Raw genomic sequence first — 12398 nt, 5'->3', positions numbered from 1 at the left:
TGATCAAGGAACCTTCTGTTTCTGTTTCACACTGAAACCCAGAAATTATGTAGCTGGTCCTGGAGGCCAGTCGCTATCTTATTGGACAGCACAGAAATAGAGCATTTCAGGCAGTGTGGAAAGTTCTGTCGGATAGCGTTCATCTGAAAGAATTTTCATGCAAAATTCTGCACTAATACTAGACAGCCGCTTAGCTTCCGTGTTTTAAAATCAGTGGCTGCACATCAATACCAAGTAGTTAGTGCTTAGAACGTTGGCATGGTTGATGGTGGCACATTTGGGCAAATAAATAAATTTGGAAAAACATTGTATTTATTTTTTTTCTAGTAAGGGGCAGCGAAGTGTATTGCCTATGAACTTGAACTTCAGAGTGCAGCATTCTGGGTTTAAATCCCACCTGTGCTATTTACTGTCTGAATAACTTTGGGAAATCACTTCTTTAGCTCTCCATTTTCTCATTTTTAAAATGAGGATAATGAAATGGAAATTCTTCCACTGAGGTATCACCTCTCACCAGTGAGAATGACTAGTATGAAAAAGACAAGAAATGACAAGTGTTGGCAAGGATGTGGAGGAAAAGGGAAGTCTTGTGCCCTGTTGGTGGGAATGTGAATTGGTGCAGCTGCTATGGAAAACCATATGAAGGTTCCTCAAAAAAAAAAAAAAAAAAAAGAAAAGAAAAAAAAAGAAAAGAAAAAGAAAAACCATATGATGCAGTAATTTCATTTCTGGGTATCCAAAGAAAACAGAAATATTAATTCAAAAAGATATATGTACACCTATGTTTATTGCAGCATCATTTCACAATAGCTAAGCTATGGAAAAATCTAAGTGTCCATTAGTAGATGAATGGACAAAGAAAATGTGTGTATACAGAATGGAATATTACTCAGCCATAAAAAAGAATAAATTCTTGCCATTTGTGACAACAGGGTAGATCTAGAAAGTATAATGCTAATTGAAGTCAGAGAAAGACAAATACCGTAAGATTTCACTTATATGTGGAATCTAAAAAACAAAACAATGAATAAACAAACAAAATAGAAACAGACTAATAAATACAGAGAACAAATCAGTAGTTGCCAGAGGGAAAAGGCCAGAGGGATGGGCAAAATAAATGAAGGGTATTAAGAGGTACAGATTTCTAGTTACACGTTACAGGGACAAAAAGTACAGCATAGGGGATATAGTCAATAATGTGGTAATAACTTTGGTGACAGATGGTAGCTATACTTATTCTGGTGAGCATTTCATAATGTATGGAATTGTTGAATATGTGGTACTAATATAAACGTCAACTATCTTTCAGTTAAAAGTTTTAAATAAAATGGGGATAATAAAACTGACCTCAAAGGGCTGCTGTGGGGAGTAAATGAAATAATACATTTCAGACTCTCACCACTGTGACTTCTCCAGAGTAAATGCTCAATTAATGTTACTTATTGAAGCATTTGCCTGGGTGTGAGACCAAGTTGTGTTATTTTTTTACCAGACTAAATCATCAGTCGCTTCAGCAGAGCCCTCTGGTAGGTGGAGGAATCGATGCAGTGCTCACTCCCACGCATCCAAGCCTCCCCTCGGTGCCCCTGCCTCAGGACCCAATGAGAACCAGACAGCCGCAGGTTCGACAGCAGCAGAGACTCCTCCAGGTTTGCGGCTGGGAATGGGGGCAATGCGTGAGGGGCCCTCGGCCGTCTTAAGAAATAAGAGGCCCCGAGACTTGAATCGCCAAGTTCCAAGGAGCCCCGTGTAGTTGACACTAGGAGCTAAACCGGTGTGATGTAGTTCCGACTCGGCAAGGATCTTCCTGTGTCCGTGCCTTTACCAGGTTATGGGCAGGAGGGTGCATTTTGCGGAATGTCATTCCCCTTTCACAAAGGTTCACGAGAGGGTGACTGGCTGCCTTTATCCTAAAAGTGTGTGTCAGCTTCCCCACTCACTGTTTAATTACGGACTATGCAGATTGAAGGCAAATTTTCTTTTATGTGCTTGGGGGAAAAAAAAACAAGTAAAATTGAGCGGTCCATAGCTTTCATCAGATTCCTAGAGGGGGTCTTTTATCCAAAAAATTATCTCTGACACTTTTGGTCTGATGAAGCTGTGAAGTTGGAGTTACATAGCTAGGATATTTCAGAGGGATATTTCATTCTGTCTCTGGTCGAATCCAGAGAGCTATCCTTCATTTATTTGATGTAAATATTTAAGTACCTTAGATAAAGCATTCCTCCCCTTGACACATTCTTGTTTCTAACTTACTCATCTAGGAACTATAGGCTATTTATGTTTACCTGTTCCATTTGTCTTCATTATTCACAAGTTTATCCTAAGTTTTTGGATTGGATATTATCTGATGAGTCTCTGCGGTGGACTCTTATCAGTAATTCACCTTGAGATGCAACTGACATTTTGTGTGTTATTAAGAAAGAAAAAACACCACCAAAGACAGGGAATCTAGTAGAACTGGGATACCCAAAGCTATACTCTTGGAATGAGTTCAATAAACTTGTGCAGAAAGGGACCGTAAAGTAATGCGCATGTCTCAACCTTGACACTGGTTGGAGGGAAAAAAACGTCTCCCCTGAGAATTTGAACCACAAGTTCAAGTGGGATTGAGGTCTGAATTCAGTGTGACCCAAAAAATTCTGGTTGACAGTACTCCCAGGTGATAGGCAGAAGCTGACACAAATCCTCCCGAAAAATGGGTTTTATAATTCTAAAATGTCATTAGTTATACAATGTCGTTAGTTGCATCCCAACTTTTACCCGTTCAAATGTGAAGAAAAAGTTGTATCACAAAATTGATAACAATTGGTAATTGGTTTAGGGAGAGTGTGGCCTACAAATGGCAGCCTCACTTACTGTACAGTTGTTGCCTCCAACATGGTTCCTTATAAGGGAAGCTTTCATTTGATAATATTATTATGAACAGTCATAGTGATATGTTCTTAAATAATTTTGTCTCAGGTTCTGAGGATATATTTTCAGAACTTTATAGGACTGATAATTATTTTTATATTTCCCTCGGCTTTAAATTTCTCACTTCCAAATCACTGAGGAAAGTTATTACATTATTTACTACTTCCTGTCTTACATTGCTTTTCAAGGCTGCAGATTTTCAAAGCCTTTCTTTACTAGTTAATATGTGCTTTTTTATCCCAATTAGCATAGTATGCCCTTCTGGTAATGTTTTCTTTACCACACATTCCCTGGAGATAAAAGGGATTTACTTTTGCATCAGGATTATACTTTGTTTGTGGTGACTGACTACCTCCGTAAAGGAACTAATTAATAATGATGAAGTTAAGTTGGTTTTTCTTGAAAGATTTCACAGTGGGCCAAATGGAGAATTGGCTTTATATTATAATCAGCATAATCCTGGTCCCACTTGCATTGTTCCAGTCGGGAGCAACCCTGCCCAGACCCCCTTGTAGGATTCCATATCAACCAATATTGGCACTTAGTGGGTAATACCATCTGGTAATAGCTATTTGTTACCTTGCCCTAAAGAAGACAAATAATTTGGAAGATAGTATGCACACCAAGTTGGAAGTGCAGAGGATGAAAAGAAGTCCAGCAGTGTCATCATTAAGATGAATGCCCGGATGGAGGAAACTTTGAAAGTCACCAAGACAAACCACCTATTAATATTTTCCTCTCCTCTGTGTCCCACATAGTGGATGTCTAGTCTGTGTTTCTTCGTGACTTGGAAGTGTTTTCCAAGAGCCATTTATTTAAGCCAACTTGGTCACTGAGAGAATTTGTCTTTATGCTAGTATCTTATGCCAGAACATCTCACATAAACATCTTGCTTTAATTTTTTTTTTCTTGGGCTCCTGGGTGGCTCAGTCAGTTAAAAGCATCTGACTTTTGGGGTCAGGTCATGATCTTACAGTTCAAGTTCCAGTTCCACATTGGGTGAGCTCTAGCCCCACTTCAGTGAGCATGAGCCCCGCTTTCTCTCTCTCCTTCCCTCCCTGCTCCTTGAAGGATTCTTTCTCTCCTTCTTTGTTTCTGCCCCTTGCTCACTTGAACCCTCTCTCTCAAAAAAAACTCTTTTCTTTTTTCTTTTTAAGTGTACTTATTTATTTTGAGAGTGAGTGCAGGGGAGGGGCATAGAGAGAGGGAGAGAGAGTCCCAGTGCGAGGCTTCAACTTCTGAATTGTGAGATCATGACCGGAGCTGAAATCACTTAACCCACTGAGCCACCCAGGCCCTCCCCCACCAAAAAAATTTATAATCTTTAAGAATTACTCTTCTCTCCCCTCCTCTTCCTGTCTTCCTTTGTTTGAGAGGTCTACATTTTTCTTAAAACAAAAACAAAAACAAAACTACAAGAGTTTGTTCAGATGTCATAGGGACTAAAAAGGTAATTACTGAGTGGTCCTTGTCTAACCTGCTGGTGTGAGATAGGATAAAGTATGTGCAAAGGCCGATGACCTGAAAGGCATCAAAACAGTAAGTATGCAGGATGTCCTTGGACAGCAGAGGGCAGTATATCTCTACCGAAGGAAGAGATCCTTGGGGTTGTATTGACCCAAGAAGGCTGCTGGGGGGAGAGCCAATTTAGGTCTTGACTTGGACAAATGAACAATGTTTGTTAAGACAAAGATGCAGAAGGAACGTGTGTATCATTTTTGTTGCAACAAGATAATTAGATAAAAGGTATATAGGGGGAGAGAAGAGATTGGAATATATTAACCCCTCTGTTTAAGTATAATCCTGTTTCGTTCCAGATGCAGCAGCCCCCCCAGCCCCAGCAGCCCCCGCAGCCCCAGAGTCAGACCCTTGGTCTCCAAGCGATGCAGCCCCAGCAGCCTTTGGTAAGGCCTAGTGTTGTGGAACCAAATATGTGGGGTTCTTCTTTAAAGGCAGGCTGCCTTTTTCATGTCCCATAAAACTGTTAAGAATTGAAGTAGCCAGAATATACCCTAGAATCGTTCCCTAGAACTTTATCATTATAGTATGTTTGTTTTCCCAGAAAGGTATAAATAAATATTCTGGGTTCAGTAAGTCACACCATTTTTCCTTTGTAAATTTTTTCAGACTTTTCCATGGGCTAAAATATTTATGTTGAGACAGCAGTTTTTTTTTCTAAACAGTATTAAGATGATAATTTAGTACATCTATTACAAGGTTATCTTGAGTTTTTACTTTAATTTCAAAAAAGACTGAGTGTACCTTCTGAAATATTATCTTTACTGATATAAAGAAACTCTGATTTCAGCCAGGTATTTTCTATAAGATTTTCATGTAATTCATAATCTCATAATTCACTTCTTTAGCTTTGTCAAATTATGAAATGTTCAATGCATAGCATCAGTGTTTTCTGAACTTCCATAATTACAACACCCTTTCACAAATGCCATATCCCTGCTTTATTATGTAAGCATTTTTTTTCTTTAAATTGCTTCTTTTTTTTCAGTTTACTTAGATAAGTATGTTGTAAAAAGAAGAATTTTTATCACTACCATCAATGGTCACATCACTTGCTACATATTGGAAATATCTGTAAAAGTAAATGCTTGTTCTGAAGGTAACTGAGTAACATGAGTTGTGCAAGTACAATCTAAAATAAGCTGGCTTAGTGAACCCTTGGAAATCCTGGTGTAGACTCTTTTCAGGACAGGGTTACAAAGAGATGGTTGCTTTCACAACTTTTGTGGTAGAGAAAGATCAGTAGAGCTACATGGTAAAGGACGGATAGTGTACAAATAGAACTGATAAGGGAGCATTGGCAACTGGAAAAGGACATCTCAGATGCATTTTACAAGCCTCGGCCTCGGCCAGTTTGATCCCCATTTTTAAGGCAATTCTTCTTTATCATGAATCAGTTTTCTTCATTTTTTAGCTCCATTTACTTATTTGGTTACTGTATAAGTGACATTTATTGCAATCCATCTTAAAAATCCTTTCTTAGGTAGAGGCAATATATATACATTCACAGCCTACATTCTTCATCATCAGAGTCGTATTAGCAGGGATCGGTTGACTGACTTACAAATGTTGTGGAAAGGACTCCTTGGCATAGGATACTGCTACCTCACCCTAACCTCTAGCCCAAGAACAAGATAAAGTATTTTTAAGTAATTTCAAGCTAACAGAAGAATTAAAGGATAATACAAAGAATTACCATACATTCTCTTCCCAGATTCACTAATTATTAATATTTTGCCACATTTTCTTTATTCTTTCTATACACACGTACACATACACACACATGATCTGTACATATGAGTAAGTTGCAGGCTTGTGCTTCTTTACTCTGAATACTTCATTGTGGTCTTTTAGGAACAAGATATTCTCTTAAAAAACTTGGTGCAGTTAGTGAAATCAGGTAATTTAACATCAATACAATGCTACGATCTATACATCTTTTGCAAATTGTGCCATTTGCACCGATAATATTCTTTACTCCAGTGTTTTTGTTTGTTTGTTTTGTTTTTGTTTTTTTCCTGGTCTAGGATCATACTTTCATGTCTTTTTACTTACCTTTAATCTGGATCGATTCTGCGGCCCCCTTTTGTCTTTGCAGTTTCTGTTTTGTTTCCATGACAGTGACATTTTGAGGTACATAGAATTTGTAGAGTGTAACTCAGGTTTTGATTTGTCTGATATTTCCTCATGATTAGATTCAGATCATGCACTTCTGGCAGGAGTATCACGGAGGTGGTGCTGTATCTTTCTCAGGTGTCACATTAGGATATACAGCACCGGCGCAATTACTTTAATCTTTGTGTTTAGGTGCTATGATAGATATCTCTACTACAAGGTAATTGATTTTTCTTCTGTAGTTAAAAGTAATTTACGGGGATAGCTTGATACAGTCTCATTGTTCTTTTACTCACAGACCTTTATCCACTAATGTCAGCATTTGTTAAATTATCCTCACCTTGGTCAAATTTTACTGTGGTAGTCAAAAGTGGTGATTTGCTAATAACTCTTGTTTTTTCTGCATGTAGCTGTTTGTATTCTATTTAAGGAAGAGCTTTCCTTTCTTCCCTATATGTCTTTCTGTGTTTCTATAAGTTATGTTTTGTTTTGTTTTTTTAATGGTTATTTATTTATTTTGAGAGAGAGCACCCACGAGTGAGTTGGGGAGGGACGGAGAGAGAATCCCAAGACGGCCCTGCACTGTCAGCCCAGATCTTGACATAGGGCTCAATCTCGCAAATCACAAGATCATGACCAGAGCTGAAACCAAGAGTTGGACACTCCACTGACTGAGCCACCCAAATACCCCTCCCTACGTTGTGTTTTAAATATGAAGCCTAGGGGCTCCTGGGTGGCTCAGTCTGTTAAGCGTCTGACTCTTGGTTTCAGCTCAGGTCATGATCTCGCAGTTCATGAGTTTGAGCCCTCCATCGGGCTCTGCACTGACAGCGTGGAACCTGCTTGGGATTCTCTGTCTCCCTCTCTTCTTTTGTCCTTCCCCCATTCTCTATCTTTCTCAAAAAAATAAATAAACTTTATAAAATTGTTTAATTGTGAAGCCCAACATTTGATGCTTTGATTTTAAAATCTACAGCTACTGGGGAAAGTTTAACTTCTTGTCCCCCTTCACCCAGTATTCCACAGTTACATAGGGCATCCATTAGATTACATTTGCCACTATGAAAATTCGCTTTCTACCAGGCATCTTACTATATCAGGCAGTAAAAAAGCTTAAAGTAGCCCCACTCTTTTGTTTCTAAATACAACAAAACATTCCAGTGATATTTTGACAGAACACGAAGAAATAAATGATAACATCTGCAAATTATATCCTGTTGAGCATTGGGGATATTTGATGTTGACCTGGCAAATTTTTAACCTTTCTTTCTTTCTCATTTAAAACAAAGACTTCTTATGCCATAATGCCCATGTGAACAACAGAGGCTTCTGTAAAGAACTGGGGAAGTTAACTCTAATAGAAATTTTCAGAGATTTCATGCAAATTCATAAGTGAACACTTAATTGACAATTATAAGGAGCCCATTAATTTAAGAATTATAACTTCTTTGGCTAGCCATTGCTAATAAGAAACTGATTGCATAGTACCTAGTGTACCAGAGGAGCAAACATTAAGTGTAGAACTGCTTCAGTTACTTTTGAATATGTAACAGGAGGACAGTGCACCTTTTTACCTGCTTTTGACATTTAATTCCTATATGTAAATAAACATACATGACATAGTCACATATATGTGGCTCACAAATATAATAAATTTTTATTAATATTAAAATGAAGATTTTAATAAAATCTTATATTAAGTCTACATATTTAAATGTATTAATATTTAAACTCTGTACTTTTTCCACATATTTAAAATCCATATATTGAATCACACAGATGCACAACTGTCATCCTAAGACTGTTTTACTTGTCAGAAATGTTGACTTTAATTTGTGGTCACGTGTCCTTATAAAATAGTTCATAATTTTGAAAAACTTGAGTTGGATGGACACCTGCAATTAAGCAGGTAACAACATCTTTATTACCCTTTCTTTTTGGCCTTTCATCCCCCTCTTATTAAACACTATTTTAGTTGGTTTATAATGTAGCATGTAGGAAATATGTAAAATTAAATGCATAAAATGTTTTTATTCTTAGAGAATTGTGTTATATAAACACAGATGGATATTGATATCAAGTGCCTGAAATGTAATGATTATTTTGGGTAGGGTAAAAAAAAAAAAAATTTGGTTCTATCACAAAGTTAAATTTATAGGGCTGGTTGGAAATTGTCTTTAAACTTCCTAATTATAATTTAAAGCAGAGGATCAGCTTTTACAGAGTTGAGAAGAGACTCTATCCCCATGTTCCAGTAGAAATAAAGCATATCTAATAAAAGGGAATTTAATATCTTTTCTACTCATCTAAAAGTCTCATAAATATTTAATATATTTATTATGTGTAAAGAATACATATCACATTTATTCAGTTTCAACCTCTAAGGAGACAGTATTGAAGTTTTTCATGTAGTGGATTATATTTCACTCACTAGCTGAAAATAAATATATCCTAAGGATTGAGCAGAGTAGTCAAAACGTGGCCCATGATATTTCCCCACTGTGTTCTAGTAAAGTAATTCCAGAGAAACAAAAAAGAGTCTTCATGGATAGTGTAATTCACAGCAAGCTTTTTCAGCCTTTTTCTTTCTTTCTTTCTTTTGACCTGAAGTCTTTTTTAAAAGTTCTCTTGGAAGCACAGGGTCTTATGTTTAGAGCACTGTATTCTAATCTAGACGGCAATTATTTGTACAAATGCAGAACTATTATATATGTCATAAGTCAGGATAGGCTAGGAAATTTTGAATACCACTTAGAGTGACAGATTTCAGGATTAGAAGTTTTAAAGGGATGTCAAAGAACTTAGAGTTTTACATTATTGTAATTAGTTCTTTTTTTCAGTGTACTTTCATTTGGCTTCCATATATATACTTTTAAGTTTATTAACATAGTCTGCATGTTTGTAATTTTATATTGCTGTGAAGTCAGCTATATTCTTCTGCTGTTATTTGCTTAACACCCCACTTAACTGCCGAACACTGATATTGTTTCCAATTTCAAAAATAATGCTGCTAGGGGTGTTTTGATATATATATTTTTTTCTTTTTGGTTTTCTTATAATGAAGGAAAGTAGAAGCATAGGAAGAAAGTTACCTCTAATTATATATCTTCAGAACAGCAGTAGCACAAAGCCTTAACAGTATTAAGAAAAAAAGTTGTATTTCTTAAAATTTTATATTGTTTCTTTGCTGGAGACTGAGCAGTAAGCTGGCTGTTGACGAGAAGCCAGCTCTGACTCATTCAGAGTTCTGATTCATGCAGTCACAGGGGAGAAGTGGTACCGGTAGCCCAGCCACCATCCTCTCAATGACTTGTCCTGCTATCTGGTGACATTCACGGGTCAGTTCAGCTCGTGCTTATTCGTTGTGGACAGAAGAGGCCGGCGCTGGGCCAGAGGTCATAAGCGCAGTAAGGAAGTACGTAGCATGCTCCCTGCCCCCAGACAGCTTAGAATCCCAGGAAGCCGTTGAGCAATGGCACTGCATGGCAGAAGCAGAAGTACTGGTGGAGCTGTGTTTGTTGGCCAAGGCTCGTGAAACAAAGCACCACACACCGGGGGGCTTAACCGACAGAAGTCTGTTATCTCCTAGTTCCGGAGGCTGGGAGTCCAAGATCAGGGTGTCCGCAGAGGTGGTTCCTTCTGTGAGCCATCAGGGAGAAATCCGCTCCAGGAGTCTCCCCCTGGCTTTTGGTGGTTTGCTGATGGTCTTTGGCATTCCTTGGTCATCGAAACAGACATGATCTCCACCTTCATCCTCTCATGATGCTCTCACTGTGTGCATTTATGTCCCTTCTTTATAAGGACACCAGTCACATTGGATCAGGTCCTATCCTAATGATCTCATTTTAGCGTGATTACCCTCTGCAAAGACCCCATCTCCAAGTAAGGTCCTGAGGGTTACGGTGCCAGCAAAGCTTTTCACGACAGCGTAATTCAGCCCATAACAGAGGTCAGGAAGAGGATGAGAAGCTTGGGAAGCCTTGATGGGCAGGAGGTTGAGTGCGGCAGACCTGGGAAGGCCGTGGGAGTTTTTGACTGCTCTCTGACTACCCCCTGGTTGACAGCAGCTGCTGGGACGTGCAGCACAGTGATTGTTAACACCCACATAGGCAAGTTGGTCACTGCTATAAAAAGTGACCCTAGGAGTCAAAACTGACTTAGAACAGAAATTGGTACTTTTTCAAAAAGCATCATTTGAAAACAGCTTTTCTGTGAAAAGAGGAAGTGTTAGAAAGGCCTGTGCTTACAGATTAAATGCGGTGTCAGCTTAGTATCCATGCCTGTATTGTTACCCGCTTGCTCAAGTCTTTGGCTGACTTGTGTTTGCTGAGGGAAGAGTACCTGGAAAGAAAGGCTGAGCACCCTTGCTGGAAGATTATATTTGGCCTCTCTGGTTTTGACCTAAATTATAGTTCTTGACTTGAAAAATAGCTTCAGTAAGCTTTTGAGTCATGATGATTAAATTAACTCTTGATGGACTCTCTTAACAGGCTGTGATCTTTTCTTTAAAACTGCTTTTAGCTTTTAAGAAAGTAAACTTTGCATCATCCTGCCGTGTCATTTCTTTTCATCTTAAACTCAGAGTGTCCTAGTTGGGTGGCCTGGAAAACATGCTAATACAAAGCTTTAAAAAGTTGGCTTTATTTAAACTGATTGATCTTTGTGTCAGTATCGAATTGAATATAATGCCTTATGAAAATTTGCATAATGGCAGCAGTACTTAACTGCATTATTTTGTAGACAAACATCATGTGTGAAATTGTCATACAGTCTTCAAAAAATTCATATGTTCCATTCAGAGACATTGAGCCAGATGCCTCTAGAATTTTAAATTAGCCAGATACTATTTTCCTTTTCAAATGGAAAAAAGTAGGTCAGAGAAATTTAGCGAGCGATGTTACCTTCCTCTGCATGAATTTTTTTTTCGTGGTTTTTTTTTTTTTTTTTTTTCCTTTTTGAAGGGAAAGGAGGAGTAGTTTCCAGATGAAGGATGGGGAAGACGTGTGAGAGATTTCTGGTAATAGGACAGATATATATATATATATATATATATATATATATATATATATATTTTTTTTTTTTTTTTTTTTTTTTTTTCCCCACTAAAAACTATATACAGATTTTTAAAAAATGGCTGCATGAAAGTTAGTAGCTAAACTGCAAATAAGTCCCATGCCTGGTAGTCTGAAATCTGTTGCTGCTGGTCCTTTCTGAATGTGTCACCTTGCAAATGGCAATATGGGAGCACACGTACTTCTGGCCAGGCACTCAGTGGAGGGGCCCTCATGGTGCCGTGGGCACTGGTGCTGGCACTGGTACTGATGAAAGGTTGTGTTCCATTCATCAGAGTACCCTAAAACTGTCTGGACTCTCTCAGTTGGCCGTGCAGGTTTCAAGTAAATGTTGCCTTGGTGCTTTGTCTTTTGCTCGCCGATAGTGTGGTCATAGGTTTTAGGACGTAGCTCTCAGGAGTCAGGAACTGTGCTTTACTCTCTTTGGTGTTCCTAGGACCCAAAAATGTGCCTGGATTTGGTTAACTGTTGTTGACTTGTTTGTTGAATGCCGTAGCAATGAAGGAAAAAAAAAGCCCCACCTACTTATTACCCGTTCAGAAGATACAGTGTCTAAACCAGCTGTGGGGGGGGTAGAAAGGCCCAGCACTCTTTCTTCAGCCCTGCTGCTCCTTATGACCAGTCGGTGTCTGCTGCTGCAAAGACACGCCCAAAGAAGCCAGCTTTTCTGAGACAAAAATGACTCAATGACAATTATTTAAGTAGAAATTGCTACTTAGATATGTACTGTGCCTTAGTAATGATTGAGCAGGAATATTAAACACTCTTGAATAAGCA

At 38.3% G+C, this 12398-nt stretch overlaps 1 protein-coding gene across 7 annotated transcripts in view; it reads left to right on the top strand.

The window, feature by feature from the left end:
- MED12L (mediator complex subunit 12L) overlaps positions 1-12398 on the top strand; it is a 334106-nt gene that overhangs the window by 312601 nt on the left and 9107 nt on the right. For all 7 annotated transcript variants that reach the window (XM_053221297.1, XM_053221298.1, XM_053221299.1 and 4 more), the window contains 2 exons: positions 1493-1649; positions 4734-4820. In XM_053221297.1, the coding sequence (XP_053077272.1) occupies positions 1493-1649; positions 4734-4820 (244 nt within the window). The remainder of the gene's footprint in view (positions 1-1492; positions 1650-4733; positions 4821-12398) is intronic.

The sequence above is a fragment of the Acinonyx jubatus genome, chromosome C2, assembly GCF_027475565.1.
Source record: "Acinonyx jubatus isolate Ajub_Pintada_27869175 chromosome C2, VMU_Ajub_asm_v1.0, whole genome shotgun sequence".
NCBI classification, from domain to species: Eukaryota; Metazoa; Chordata; class Mammalia; order Carnivora; family Felidae; genus Acinonyx; species Acinonyx jubatus.
This window is presented reverse-complemented; position numbering and strand designations above follow the sequence as displayed.